This window comes from Budorcas taxicolor, chromosome 6 (genome assembly GCF_023091745.1).
Source record: "Budorcas taxicolor isolate Tak-1 chromosome 6, Takin1.1, whole genome shotgun sequence".
In the NCBI taxonomy this organism is placed as follows: Eukaryota; Metazoa; Chordata; class Mammalia; order Artiodactyla; family Bovidae; genus Budorcas; species Budorcas taxicolor.
In genome coordinates, this window is record NC_068915.1 from 84,256,437 (window position 1) to 84,271,078 (window position 14,642).

The 14,642-nt window shown below is 38.4% G+C and overlaps 1 protein-coding gene across 1 annotated transcript in view; it reads right to left on the bottom strand.

Moving 5' to 3' along the window:
* Positions 1-4,877: 4,877 nt before the first annotated feature.
* Positions 4,878-14,642, bottom strand: part of LOC128049530 (transmembrane protease serine 11E-like) — a 34,246-nt gene continuing 24,481 nt past the window's right edge. Inside the window, exons 7-10 of the mRNA XM_052641772.1 lie at positions 14,235-14,412; positions 12,487-12,746; positions 11,284-11,426; positions 4,878-5,039 (exon numbers count right to left, since the gene is read on the bottom strand). Of these exons, the coding sequence (XP_052497732.1) occupies positions 4,878-5,039; positions 11,284-11,426; positions 12,487-12,746; positions 14,235-14,412 (743 nt within the window). The remainder of the gene's footprint in view (positions 5,040-11,283; positions 11,427-12,486; positions 12,747-14,234; positions 14,413-14,642) is intronic.

A 14,642-nucleotide genomic window follows, 5' to 3' on the forward strand; every position in this document is an offset into this window, starting at 1 on the left:
TGGCCAGGCAAAGTTTCCAAGTGGCCAGTAAGTGCATAGGATGGTACAGCAGGAACAGTGGTAAATGTAAAGTGTGTACACAAAGGAGGTTAGGGTCGACAATTGATGCGCTTCTGCATAATACTTTAAGATCGAGAAAAAAATGGAACCGTACAAACAATGAACAGTTATGTTCACACAAAGACCTACACATACACAAATATTGTAGTAGCTTTATTCATAGTAGCCAAAAACTATAAACAATTCAAATGCCCTTCGATGTATGAATGGTTGAACAAATTGCAGTGCACCCATACTGTGAAACACACACAACAATAAAGTAAGAATGGACTGTCATGTGCGGGCATGACACATGCAATTTGGATTGATCTTAAAGGAATTATGCTGAGTCAAGAGGCCAGCCTCCAAAGGAGACGTATTGTATGATCCCAGTTATTGATATATAACATTCTCAGACAAAATTATATAGATGGAGAACAGATTAATGTTTGTCAGGGATTACAGACTGGGAATGGGGATGGGGATGATGCCAGATGGCTGTGCATAGCATGAGGGATCCTTGACCAAACTATTCTGCATTGTGACTTGGTGGTGCACACAAATCCACATGTGAGATAAAATTATATGGAACTAAATACACACACACAAATAATCGCATGTTTTAAAAACATAAACTCTCATAAGGTTGATAGATTGTCTCATGGTCAACTTCCTGGTTATGTATTGTACTACAGCTAATCAAGATGTTACCATTTCCATGAACTGGATAAAGAACACATAGGATCTCTCTGTATTATATTTCTGGTCTTCCTAGGTGGCGCTAGTGATAAAGGACCCAACAACTGCCAGTGTAGGAGATATAAAAGATGTGGGTTCCATCCCTGGGTCAGGAAGATCCCCTGGAGAAGGGCATGGCAACCCACTCCAGTATTCTTGCCTGGAGAATTCCACAGACAGAGGAGCCTGGAAGGATACCATCCATGGGATCACGCAGAGTCAGACACAACTGAAGCAACTTAGCATGCATGTATTATATTTTACAGCTCTGTGTGAGTCTATGATTATCTGATTATAAAAATTATTTTAAGTGGTCAGAAATTTCAGGAAAAAGAATATCTCCACTTGAGAGAGTCGAGGAGGCCTCATGGAGGAGGCATCGTTTGAACTAGACTATAGATCTTCATATGGTCCAGTAGCTCTATAGCTAAAAAGGTTTATCATTTTTAAAAGTTGAAATGAAAAATGAAAATAACAAACAACTTGGTAATATGTTTTGGAATGATCGCAATAAAAGTTCTTTTGTAGAATTAAAATTAAACAAGAAACCAGCCCATTCTGTTGATCTAATCATCTTTTCATCTTAAAAATACTTACTCAACCTATTAATAATCAAGTAGCAATCATATAACACTGTAGCTTACAGCAACAGTTATAATCGCACAATTTCTTTAGCACCTGCTATGTTCTAAGAACTTAGTTAAGCACTTTTGAATATCTCATTTTAATCTCTACAGCATTCATTTGAGGTGAATATTATTACCCCTGTTTTATAAAATGAGTATATTGAGGCTTAGTGTGTTTAAATAACTGGCTTATATCACCCGGTGTAAAATCTGGATTACTTCTTAAAATTGATGTGTAAATAGTAACAAAGCTACACATTCTGCATAATACAAAAATAAATGGTCAGTTCAACAACATTTATTGAAAGACTATTATATGCAGAGCACTTTACTAGGTACTGTGGGAAAAGAGATAGAAAATATAGCTGAGAAATGCCTGCCTTCTTGCATAGTTAATAAATATTATTTGTCATGACTTCTTAACTTTCTCCAATGAAATGGCTAAAAAAGACAAGTTCAAGAATGCTGAAACCCTTTGTTGTGTTAGTCACTTGGTCATATCTGACTCTTTGCCACACCATGGACTGTACTCCAGGCTCCTCTATCCATGGGATTCTCCAGGCAGGAATACTAGAGTGGGTTGCCGTTTCCTTCTCGAGCAGATCTTCCCAACCCAGCGATTGAACTCTGGTCTCCTGCATTGCAGGCAGTTCCTTTACCAGTTGAGCTACTAGGGAAGATCTGAAATCCTGTAGAAGTTAACTTTCAAAGAAAATTGTCTTTTAAAAATATGATACTGTTTTATCTATTTCTCTGTGCACATTAAGTTTGAACTATCGCTTATATATTCACTATGGCCAAACCTCTATTTCTAAGATCTTTTGAGAAATATTTCTCTGAGAAATATGATGCCACTGTGAAATTGAACTTCTAAAATTTCTTCTTAATTTAAACCTCTTCAAGTTTGCCAAAAAAATTCCTATCACATTGCAAATTTTACCTAATTTGGAAACTACCTCCAGAAATGTGGAAAATACTAACATGCTGTCAATTTATATGGATTAATTTTTAAACACCTTCTTAAGGATGAATTGTATCCTTTTGGTTTTACAAGACCCTGATACAGAATGCCTACTACAGCTTCCATCACTTGACACCTTAACAGCTTGCTTCCCTTTACCTACCGACTACGGGTGCCACCTAGAGGCCTAACTGTGAAGTATACTCAAACAAGAGGCTGCGGCTGCTGCTAAGTCACTTCAGTCGTGTCCGACTCTATGTGACCCCATAGACAGCAGCACACGAGGCTCCGCCGTTCCTGGGATTCTCCAGGCAAGAACACTGGAGTGCGTTGCCATTTCCTTCTCCAATGCTTGAAAGTGAAAAGTGAAAGTGAAGTCGCTCAGTCGTGTCCGACCCTCAGCGACCCCATGGACTGCAGCTTTCCAGGCTCCTCCGCCCATGGGATTTTCCAGGCAAGAGTACTGGAGTGGGGGTGCCATTGCCTTCTCCCAAATAAGAGAGAATGGTAGGAAATGTGAGCGTCCCTTGAACTGCAAGGAGATCCAACCAGTCCATTCTAAAGGAGATCAGCCCTGGGTGTTCCTTGGAAGGAATGATGCTAAAGCTGAAACTCCAGTACTTTGGCCACCTCATGCGAAGAGTTGACTCATTGGAAAAGACTCTGATGCTGGGAGGGATTGGGGGCAGGAGGAGAAGGGGACGACGGAGGATGAGATGGCTGGATGGCATCACCGACTCGATGGACGTGAGTTTGAGTGAACTCCAGGAGTTGATGATGGACAGGGAGGCCTGGCGTGCTACAATTCATGGAGTCACAAAGAGTCGGACACGACTGAGCGACTAAACTGAACTGAACTGAACTGTACTTAAGTCTTTCTTTAAAATTCATCGTTTTCCTCAATGTTTTCAAAAGAAATCATTAAATTAAATATATGTCTACAAAATATTTAACAGTAAATTCAAGTCAGATTTCATATCATATTTTAGCCTAGTGCCTAAATTGTATCAGTTCACATGCCAATGCTATTTAGGTGGATTTTTTTTTCTACTAATGTTTCTTGCAAAGTGGTTATGGTACAATACAGAACTCATATGAGTAGTTATACACAATGAGGACAGGGTAATGCAAAGATTCAGTGAAGTCTCACCACTAACATGAAACCAATCCTAACTTCATAGTGCCTATATCACTTGAATGTTGTATATCTAACAACTCAATAGTAATTTATCAAAGCTGAAATCAGGAAAGTGATTGATATTAGGCTTTTTCTATCAATTTTCTTTCCAGGCAGTGAGCAATTCAGGGTCATGCTAGATGTAGCAGGGAGGCATCTTCCAGGATAAATTCCCCATAATATCCTCCCATCTGAGCCCAGGGGAGTCTAAGAGACACATGGTGTAAGAACAGACTGGAAATGAGGGCAAGGAGGTGGAGTGGTAAGGCCAGAATCAGCAGTCATCTCAAAATAGAGGTCTGACCTTTAGCTGCATTTATACAACTATATACACTCACACCTGGATCTTATTTCCCTTCACAGCTATGCAATGTGAAAAAACTTTAAATACAAACACACAAGCTCTTGGTGATAATACCATTTCATTCAACAGTTCATACAGATTCTATTTTTATTTCCTCCCACCCAACCATACAAAAATCTTACCACATAATATACGCTGCTTGTTCTTAGGTAAATTTTCACTCTAGCCTCAGATTTGAAAGGAATTCGCGGTAAATTGACGAGTAACATTTTCCCCATCTTCCCCTTCTTTGTGGATTATCAAAATGTCAAGCAAATTGATGATATTTATTTTTTATTATGATATGTTGACATTCTCAGTAGTGCCGTGTTAAATAAATACTATTTGCTTTAACTTAAATACATTACATAGAGTTTGTATAATTATTATAGGCGACAAGAAACTAGAATCTTCCCCACATTTATCTCTGTCAGTTTGCTGGAAGTGCAAACAAATTATATCTTGGTTTCTCTTTATTTCCTTAACTTAGTTCCCATTCTTTCACCGTCATGAAGTATTTGGTTTTCTGCTGTCTCTTTACCTGACCTTTCATAATGATTATGATCATTTTTTTCATCGCATTAAGAAAAAACACCTAATACTTTTCTGTATGTAAAAAATGTAGTTTTTTTCTTTTCATATTTCGTTTTACTCTTTGTCCTGCACCTTGAAAGTGGAAATTTACTGAGTTGAGAAAAGCCAGCGAAATGAAGGAAGGGATCACTTCAAACTGCACACACACATGAGAGAGATTTATGTCAACAAGTCAAAATTTGATGACAGAAAACTTCTAGAAAAACAAGTGACTGCAAGTTGAGACAGAATCCATCTGGTAGAAGCAAGATGGTGTGCGGAGAAGAGCTCGGAAGGAAATAGCAGACGGTTTAGTTCGATTGGTCAGATCTAGGTGACCTGCATGATGACTTCGGCAATTCTGTACCTCTAAGAATGACCTGTACACAAAAGTGTGTTCCATTCTGCTAGGCTGTTCTCTTAGACACCAGTTTTGGAAGTGATCCAGTCCCGGAAGGCAGTCACTTTAGTATAAACACCAGGCTTATTGGGTTGCCCACATTCGTCTCCCCAGCTCACGATTCCAGCAAGGTACCAGATATCTCTAGCATCTGGACTAACCAGAGGTCCTCCGGAGTCGCCCTAAAGGAGAAGAGAGAGATTAGTAATTAATATTGCAGCTTATTACAGAGAAATGTGTTATTTTTTAATGTGAATTTAATGAAAGGGGCAGTTTTAAAAAATCTTCTGTGTGCTCAAATGACAAGTGATGTCCTTTACCTATGCCAGTAATTCACATAAAAGAGGAGCTCCCCTGCCTGGAGAGCTGGTTAGACTCAGGGTTCAGTACTCTGAGATGAAAAGACTCCATCTCTTGGCAGAACAGCCCCAATCTGATACATCTGACAAATAACTGCCCACACTCTACCTGTATGACACATCTCCTAAAAGAAGGGTGAAGAGTTTAGTACTGATAAAAAGCATGGACATCAGAGTCAGACACCTGGGTTTAAAGCTCAATTCTGGCCCCTCCAAGCTGGCTAAGACCTTTAATTTACTTATTGCTAATGCTCCTAATAATACCTACCTGCAATGATAATTTTGAAGATTACATAAGACAGTGTACATAACGTGCTTAACATAAAGCCTGGCACAAAACAGAACTTAGTGAATATGTATATATAAACACAAACTCCAGTTGTTTATGCCTTGTGAAAGTCAGTAGGCTATTTCTTTTATATGGGTCATAAAAACAAGGTGCTGACTGATCTTCCCCCAAAATCCTAGGATCTCCAGTTACTGACCACTCATTACATGTTCAACACTATATGAAGTGCTTAAATAATTAATATATTATTTCATTAACTCGTGTAATTCTGGCAGCAAAGCATGGAGTTAGGTTTCATTTTCTCTATTTTAGCAATGAAGAAGCTGAAACTAACAGAGTTTAGCAATTTTCCTGATATCACATGCTATTCAATATCCAGAGTGATTTCACTAAGAAGTCTATGCTTTTTTCCTTTACATTACACTAATTTCTTTGAGAATTTTCTTTCATTTACATAAAAGTACTAACTAACACTAATAATAACTCAATTAGATATAATGTATTTGTAATTTTTAAATCAATTCACCAATAATTATATTTCCTTATACTCTCATATGTGGTTAGAGATGTAAAAAGCGTCTAAACACATGAGCCCTCCCCTCAAGGAGTGTGCAATGTACTGATAGAAACAAAGTGTACTGTATGAAGCTATCAGATAACAAATCATTTTGATAATTGACACCTAGGCCTATGTGAAGACATAGCAGATTAGGAAAAAGAAATGGAGTATGCCAGAAACTGCAAAGCTTAAATCTGTTTAAGAGACAGGAGTGAATGAGTCTAATAAAGTAATTAAGGGAAAAAGACAGCAGTAAGTCTAACAGCAATACAAGCTGAAAACTTAGGTGATGTCCAGCAAGTATCAAATGGAGAAAGAGACAGTTGGTTCTGTTAACACTAGTTAGCTCACATATGATTGGTGAACAGGGGAGTTACATCAGTACAAAGTGGAAGTTGTGATGGCTTATAGGTGTTTGGACTTGGGCAAGGGAGCCAGAATAATGGGAGTAGAACTGCAATTTCCAGAAAAAAAGGTCTCAGCTCAGCTATTGCACAGGCAGAAGCCTTGGAGGTTCTAGTTTAAGAAAATGTTAAGAGTGTCTATGCCCAGGAGCCCTTCTCCCTACCCAGAGAGGCACACCCTATCCTTGCCTAATTCTCAGGTCCTGCCAGGTTGTACTTCCTCCTCTGCCCAGAGCTACCCTCCCATGTACATTGTCTCACCCTCAGCAAGCCAGTATTTCTAGTCAGTATTTCTACTCTATTGTTTTTGTGCATTTTTAACTTTCCCTCAGTCAGCCGCCAGCCACCCTGGGCAATCTGCCTACCTACACTAAGTTATTTTTCATGGTACAATTATTTTTGCTGTTGATGATGTTGTTAATTCTCTGACTATAAAGTTGCATAACTTTTGAGGGGTCCGTTGGTCTGTATCCACTGCTATTTTTCTCTTAAATGCAGCTATTTTTAGTGAGTGGTTTAATGAGAAACAGAGCAGGAAGTTTATTCAAGGATATGGGTATGTATAGCTGATTCACTTTGATGTATAGCAGAAACTAGCACAACATAGTAAATCAACTACTCCACTAAATTTTTTTACAAAAGAATGTACATATCATATCAGAAACTTAAAGCCAGAAGCTAAACAAGAAACAAATTTTAGTGATTAAGATATGAAGCAATGAAGCAATAAATTAAGTTCTTAAACAGAAAGAATGGAGACGAAGAGATAAATATGGAAGAAATAGTAAGGGGAAAATACTCTATGATTTAATTGATTACATGTGAAAGAGATTTAAGAGTAAAAGTTTTCAAGAATAATGAAGCCAACCACATAAATGAGAAACTTGAAATGAAAACAACATTTCATGGACAGGGAAGCCAGGCATGCTGCAGTCCATGGGGTCTCAAAGAGTCAGACGTGACTCAGCGACTGAACTGACTGAAGGCCTATTGCATTTAAGATGGAACATATGTAAAAGTTGTCTTATACTAACAACTTAAAACATATAAATGGAAATGGTTTGGTGGAAATGCAAGACTGAATTTGAGCAAGAGATGAATTTTGGAGATGTATATTTGGAAGACATTAAAGTGGCAGCTAACTTAAAGAAAAGGTAATTTCTCTGAAGGTATATGTAGAGAAAAAAAAAGATGAGTCTTAAGGAACAGCCAAGCTTAGAGACAGGCTGAGAGGGAAATAAAGAGAAACCAAAATAAGGAAACAGAAATGAGTTGTTGGGAAAGGAGGGAGGGGGAAATCAGCATATTTCAGGATTATAGAACCCAAAACAAGATCATATTTTAAGAGGAGGTAGCCACACGCCGCTGACATGGGAGGGAGTAAGAGATCCAAGTAAAGATTTCTGCATAATAAAGTTATTGATGATTTTTGAGAGGGGGAAGTACCAGATTCCTCCTGAAACAGAAAAGCAGTGTGTTATAATCACAAGGCCAAACTTGGTTTCTCCTCTTTAGTTCCCCAAATTTATGAGACATTCACATCTAATAATATCATCAAAAAGGTATTGTATTAACAGAAGAGGTAACATATTTTCAAATGAAATTATACACAACTGTGATTTACTTCAAAATAGATCTGGAGTTGAGGATGGGAAGAAGAAGGTTGGGGGTTAAAATAGGTAGGAATGAAATAAGATTGGTCATGAGTTGATAATGTATAAGCTGGGTGATTAATGTGTACACACTGTGAGTCAATCACAAAAAAAAGTGTGGTTCCATCCCAACCCGATCAGCAAGGGCCAAGTGGGGAGACTGGACTTCCACCCTTACAGAATCTAAGGAAGTCCAATTCCCACCTGACTGGTGTCAGAGGAGGCTGAGTGAGGAGCCTCTCTTTCATCCCTGCCAGGTGATGATGAAGCCTTCCTCTTCCTCCCCTGTGGTAACCAGCTGGGGAGCATGGACTATCCCCCAATATCGATGAGGCAGAACTCTCTCTCCCTCTAGGGTGATGTCAGAACAGACCTAGTGGAGAGCCAAGCAGTGATAAGGCCACTATCCCATGATGTCAGTGGAGACCACAAGGAGAGCAGTAACAAGTTGCCCCCATCCAGAGTGGTATTTTTTTACTTCATCCTCACCATCCCAGACTTTATATGTGAAATCCCCTAAATGGAGCATGTGAGGGGATTTTCTGTTCCTCCACCAAGAAGGGTGAGGAGGGAAAATGGCATATATTTTTTAAAAAATTAGATCTAATAAGTTTCAGGACTTTTCTGGCAGTCCAATGCAGGGAGCATGGGTTGGATCACTGGTTGGGGAACTAAGATCCTGTATGCCAGGCACACCATGGTCAAAAAATAAAATAAAATAAATTTAATAATTTTCTCCCATCTTAAAAGAAAAAAAAAAACAAAAAACCACACTTAGTGAAAGTGATTCAGTCATGTCTTATTTGTGACAGTCTATGGAATTTTCCAGGCCATAATACTGGAGTGGGTAGCTTTTCCCTTCTCCAGGGGATCTTCCCAACCCAGGGATCAAACCCAGGTCTCCAGCATTGAAGGTGGATTCTTTACCAGCTGAGCCACAAAGGAAACCCTAGTGAGAAGCCTGCAATTCCACCTCCATCCAGCAGTAACAAAGGTCTCTTTCCCCACCTTGGCGTCAGGGGACAATGAATGGGAGAAGTGCTACCTCATTCCCCCACCCACTCCACTGTCATGTCAGAGGAGTCCTGTAAAAACAGAAGATTTAAATAAGATGCCGAAACTCATAACATAATATCCAAAATGTCCAGGATATATCTGAAAATCACCCGATACCAAGAACCAGGAAAATTTTGAATAAGAAAATTTTGAATAAGAAAAGGCAATCAATCAGACACTGACACTGAGGAGACAGATGTTGGAATTATCTGACAAAGATTTTAAAGCAGTCATCACAAAAATGTCTTAATGGGCAATTTCCATCATGAAACAAACAAAAAATCCAATAAAAAGCTCACTAGAAGTGCTTAACAGAAAAATGAAGGAGATGATGGAAGTAAAAACAAAATCAATGAAATTGAAGATAGAATGATAGAAATTGCTCAGTCTGAACACACAGAAAGAGGAATAGAAAAAAAAAAATGAACAGAAGCTCAGAGATCTCTGAGAGCATAATGAAAGTGCTAAATACCTATTATTGGATTCCAAAATGAAGCTGAAAATTTTTCAAGGAAATAAAGGCTGAAACTTTCCCAAGTTTGTCAAAGGGCATAAACTTGCAGATTAAAAAGGTGAGCAAGCCCTAAGCAGTATAACCAAGAGAAATCCATGCCAAGATACAAACTCAAACTTCTGAAGACTAAAGACAAAGAAAAAATCTTGAACATAGCAAGAAAAAAATGACACTTCATCTGCAAGAGAAAAACAATTCTAATCACAGCAAGTTCCTATCATAGATTACAGAGCCCATGATTTAAGCACTAAAAAAAAAAAAACAAAAAAACTGTCAAGCATAAATTATATGCCTGGCAAAATTATGCTTTACAAATAAATAGGAAATAAAGAACTTTGCAAACAAAGAAAATCTAAGGGAACTTGACACTAGCAGATCTATACTTAAAAAAAATGGCTAAAGGAAGTTTCTGAAACATAAAAGAAATGATATAAAAAGAATTTTAAGCATATACATTGCCATATGTAAAATAGATAGCTAGTAGGAATTTGCTGTATAATGCAGGGAGTTTAAACCTGGTGCTCTGTGACAGCCTAGAGGGGTGGGAGGTGAAAAGGAGGTTCAAGAGAGAGGGGATATATGTATACCTATGGTCGATTCATGTTGACGTATGGCAGAAACCAACACAATATTGTAAAGCGATTGTCTTCCAATTAAAAATATTTTTTAAAAAATTTTAGAAAACCAGAAGGGAAGAAAGAACAGATGAGTAAATAGACTTCCCTTCTCCTCTTAAGTTTTCTAAGTTACATCTGGCACTTGAAGCAAAAACTTGTCTGATGTGGCTCTCAGTATTTATAGAAAGGAAATATTTAATAGTTATATTTATTAATATTTAATATTATGAATGATGAAAGGTTAAAGAGGCTTAAGGGGAAGTATGTTTTCTATTTCAAATCGAACTAAAACTAGTAAAATCTCAACACCAGTAGACTATGATAAATTATGTGTATTTAACTTACAGGAATCATATAATTTTCCTACAAAGGGAGAGTATGGTTAAAAACACTAATAGACAAATCATGGTGCTTTTCAGGTCTACTATATTACTATACTTTTCTGTTTACTTATTCTATGAATTTTTGAGAATTTGATATTAAAACTCCAACTAAAAATCTTAATTTATCTACTTAAAAAATAATTGTAATATACAGCAGGACTATAAAAAAAATCAAAATGGAATTCTGAAAAAAGGCTACTGTATGATTCTGCTCATACAACATTCTTGAAATTACAAAATTATAGAGATGGCAAATAGATTGGTGATTGCCAGATGTTAGTGATGATAAAGCGATGGGGGAAGGAAATGGATGTTTTTATAAAGGAAGAAAGATCTCTGTGGTGATGGAAGAGTTCTTAACTGTAGTCATGATGACACAAATCTGCACACGTGATAAAAAGCAAGAAGTACACCTTGTACCAAGATCAGTTCCTAGCTTTTATATTCTACTCTAGTTATATGAGATGTAACCACTGGAGAATACTTGGTGAAGGTTAGAGGGGACCCCTCTGTACTATCTTTGCAACTTCTTGTAGAGCTGTAATTATTTCAAAATAAAAGGTGAACAAAAAATTATGCACTCAATCACTTACCTGGCATGCATCTCTATTTCCTTTCAAGGAGCCAGCACATAACATTGTAGGAGTTATGGCATTATTGTAAGCTTGGGGTGCATTGCAGCTTTTAGTGTCTATGAGATCCACCTGTACTTGCCGAAGATGATTTTGACTGCTACCTAAAGGGAAAAAAAAATAGACTTCATATTTATATATATACATATATTCTATAAACCTGAAGAAAGTCTTTTATAATTAGTTATTGGATGAGGTGGCACATAGAATCTTAGGAATGTATTTTTTCAGGTACAGTGGTATTTGGGAAATGAAGTATAACTATTTTAAATGAGATGGTTGTATGGCATCACTGACCCGATGAACATGAGTTTGAGTAGGCTCCAGGATTTGGTGATGGACAGGGAAGCCTGGGGTGCTGCAGTCCATGAAGTCGCAAAGAGTCGGACATGACTGAGCTACTGAACTGAACTGACTGATTGGATGAGATGGCACATAATATCTTAGGAATGTATTTTTTTAGATACAGTGGTATTTGGGAAATGAAGTATAACTATTTTAAATGAAGTTAGGTGGCTAGAAAAGAACCTCAAGTTGCTTAACTAATTACTATGTCATTATTAAGCTTAGAAGTTAATTTCAGTAAGGAAAGATGGTTTAATGATTCTCTGATCTTCACAATTGGGTGTAAGTATTAATGATCCCTAATCTCTTATGTGGTTAATACCCCAGTGGCTCAGATGGTAAAGAATCTGCCTGCAATGTGGGAGAGCCAAGTTTGATCCCAGGGTCAGGAAGATTCCCTGGAGAAGGGAATGACAAACCACTTCAGTATTCTTGCCTAGAGGATTCCATGGACAGAGGAGCCTGGCAGGTTACAGTCTTTGGAGTCACAAAGCGTATCAGATACAAGTAAGCAACTAACACTCCCACTTCACAATCTTACGTGGTTATTACCCTAGTAAAAATTTCAGACATATTCACTCTTTCAGCCATCTTACCAAGCACCATTACTATAGTTGTAGTGATGTACTTGAAAGTAACCTAAAGTATGAAGGAATTTACATATCTTCTAAATCACTTAGTTCCCAAGTAGGACCTGATTGACCCAGGTCCATGTGACCAACCCACCAACATATTTTGGCATAACGGCATTCCATTCTTTAAATGCCTTAGCATACCAAATTAGGTTACTATGATTTGACTTTCTCCTCAGATGCTCACCATCATTTTGCAGTGCTCCAAATCCTGTCACAAACATCTCATCACCAGGGCGGAACTCATGGGATGCATCGGGGAGACAAATTTTGTGTACTGCATTTGTGTAGGAAACAGGCCTGGAAAGCTCTAAGACTGAAATATCATAGTCATGTGATGGATATTTGTATTTTTCATGCACAATTATCCTCCGGAGGGCTTGTTTCATTTTTGGAGGATGTATTGTGACTCCAAAAGAAGCAGTCCACCTGGCTGGGTCGTTATACCTGAGGATAAAGTATGAGGAACAAATCCCACTTTACCATGTTACTAATATAACTGTTTATATTAAATAATTTAGCACACACATGTCAAAGTAAATTTTCCTTTTAAAACTATGGTTTCTATGCATAGATACAAATGCTTTCCAATCTAAGGTTCAGGGGTCAGATAAGGTGGAAATACCACTGTGTCATGTTTCCTAGGGCTTCCCAGGTGACTCAGTGGTAAAGAATCCACTTGCCAATGCAGGAGGACACAGGAAATGCAGGTTCAGTCCCTGGGTCAGGAAGACTCCCTGGAGAGGGAAATGGCAACCCATTCCAGTATTCTTGCCTGGAGAACCCTAAGGACAGAGGATCCTGGAGGGCTAAAGTCCACAGGGTTGCAAAGACTTGGACATGATAGGGCAACTGAGCACACATACATGTTTTCTTAGGATGTACACTTCATTCTGCATACCGAGTCACCCACTCCAGATCCTAGGGCCTTTTGATATTTCTGGGCATCAGTGACTCCAAGGGACATATGGAAAGCATATCTTGTACAGAATGAGAGAACTGTATGCATTCTGTGTGTACCATGTTGCCTATCCACACATTTCTCTGAAAATCAAAACCGCTATACAATAATTTAACAAAGCATTACTTATCTTGTACACCTTGGGCATTTTGCAATGGGTTGGAAGATTGAATCAAAATTCCTTGAAATATAACTAGTCAATCTATTCAGTTGTATCAATATAATTTGTTACTACCAAATTTCTTCATATATAATTTTTTCTTAGAATTTCTCCATCAGGATCAAAACAACAATTCACTTAGCATCTATCTCAGGTAGATATGTAGAATCTACCTGAGAAACGGCTCTTGTTTTTCACAGCAAGCTCAATGTCCAGAGATAATTCTCAAAATCCTGCTTCCTTTGATAAATTACTGTATAATTGTCAGTGGATAATTTATCTACATGTTCTTTGATACCATTTCTATTTCTAGACTATAAAACCTCTTACTAACATTTATGTGTTTCCTACTCTCTTGTATCCGACTCTTTGGGACCCCATGGACCATACAGTCCATGGAATACTCCAGGCCAGAATACTGGAGTGGGTAACCTTTTCCTTCCCCAGGGGATCTTCCGAGCCCAGGGATTGAACCCAGGTCTCCTTCATCACAAGCTAATTCTTTACCAAGCCACCAGGGAAGCCCTTTGTGATAAAACATGCATATACATACATATGTATATATATAATCTTTAATTTGTATTAAACTCATTTCTCATGAGGTATTTCAATCCTACTAAGCCCAATGCACTTTGCTTACCCTTAGTCATTCTCATGGGAAAGGAAATAGAAACCCACTCCTGTATTCTTGCCTGGGGAATCTCTTGGATGGAGGACCCTGGGAAGGCTAGAGTCCATGGGGTCGCAAGAGTCAGACAGGACTTAGCGACTAAACCACCACCACCATCCAGTCATTTCAAGGTTCAATACTTACGTTCTAAAGCAGTGGGCAGCACTCACAAGCCATGTGTCATTAATTAAAGTTGCTCCACAGCGATGGATCCCATCCCATTGCAGACTAGCTTGCCAAGGCCATTCACCCTCTTGTACCTCTGTTCCACCAACAATCCTGAGACTCTGTCCTGAGGTTTTGTTCCTTCGTGTCCCACAACCTGCAGAAGAGAGGATGCATTTGTTAGCAACTGTTTTTATGCATCAAACTGTTGTGCATGCTCAGTCATGTCCTACTGTTTGCAACCCCATGGGCTGTAGCCCACCAGGCTCCTCTATCCATGGGATTTCCCAGGCAAGAATACTGGAGTGGGTTGCCATTTCCTTCTCCAGAGGATCTTCCTGACATGGGAATCAAATCCAAGTCTCCTGAATCTCCTGCATTGGCCGG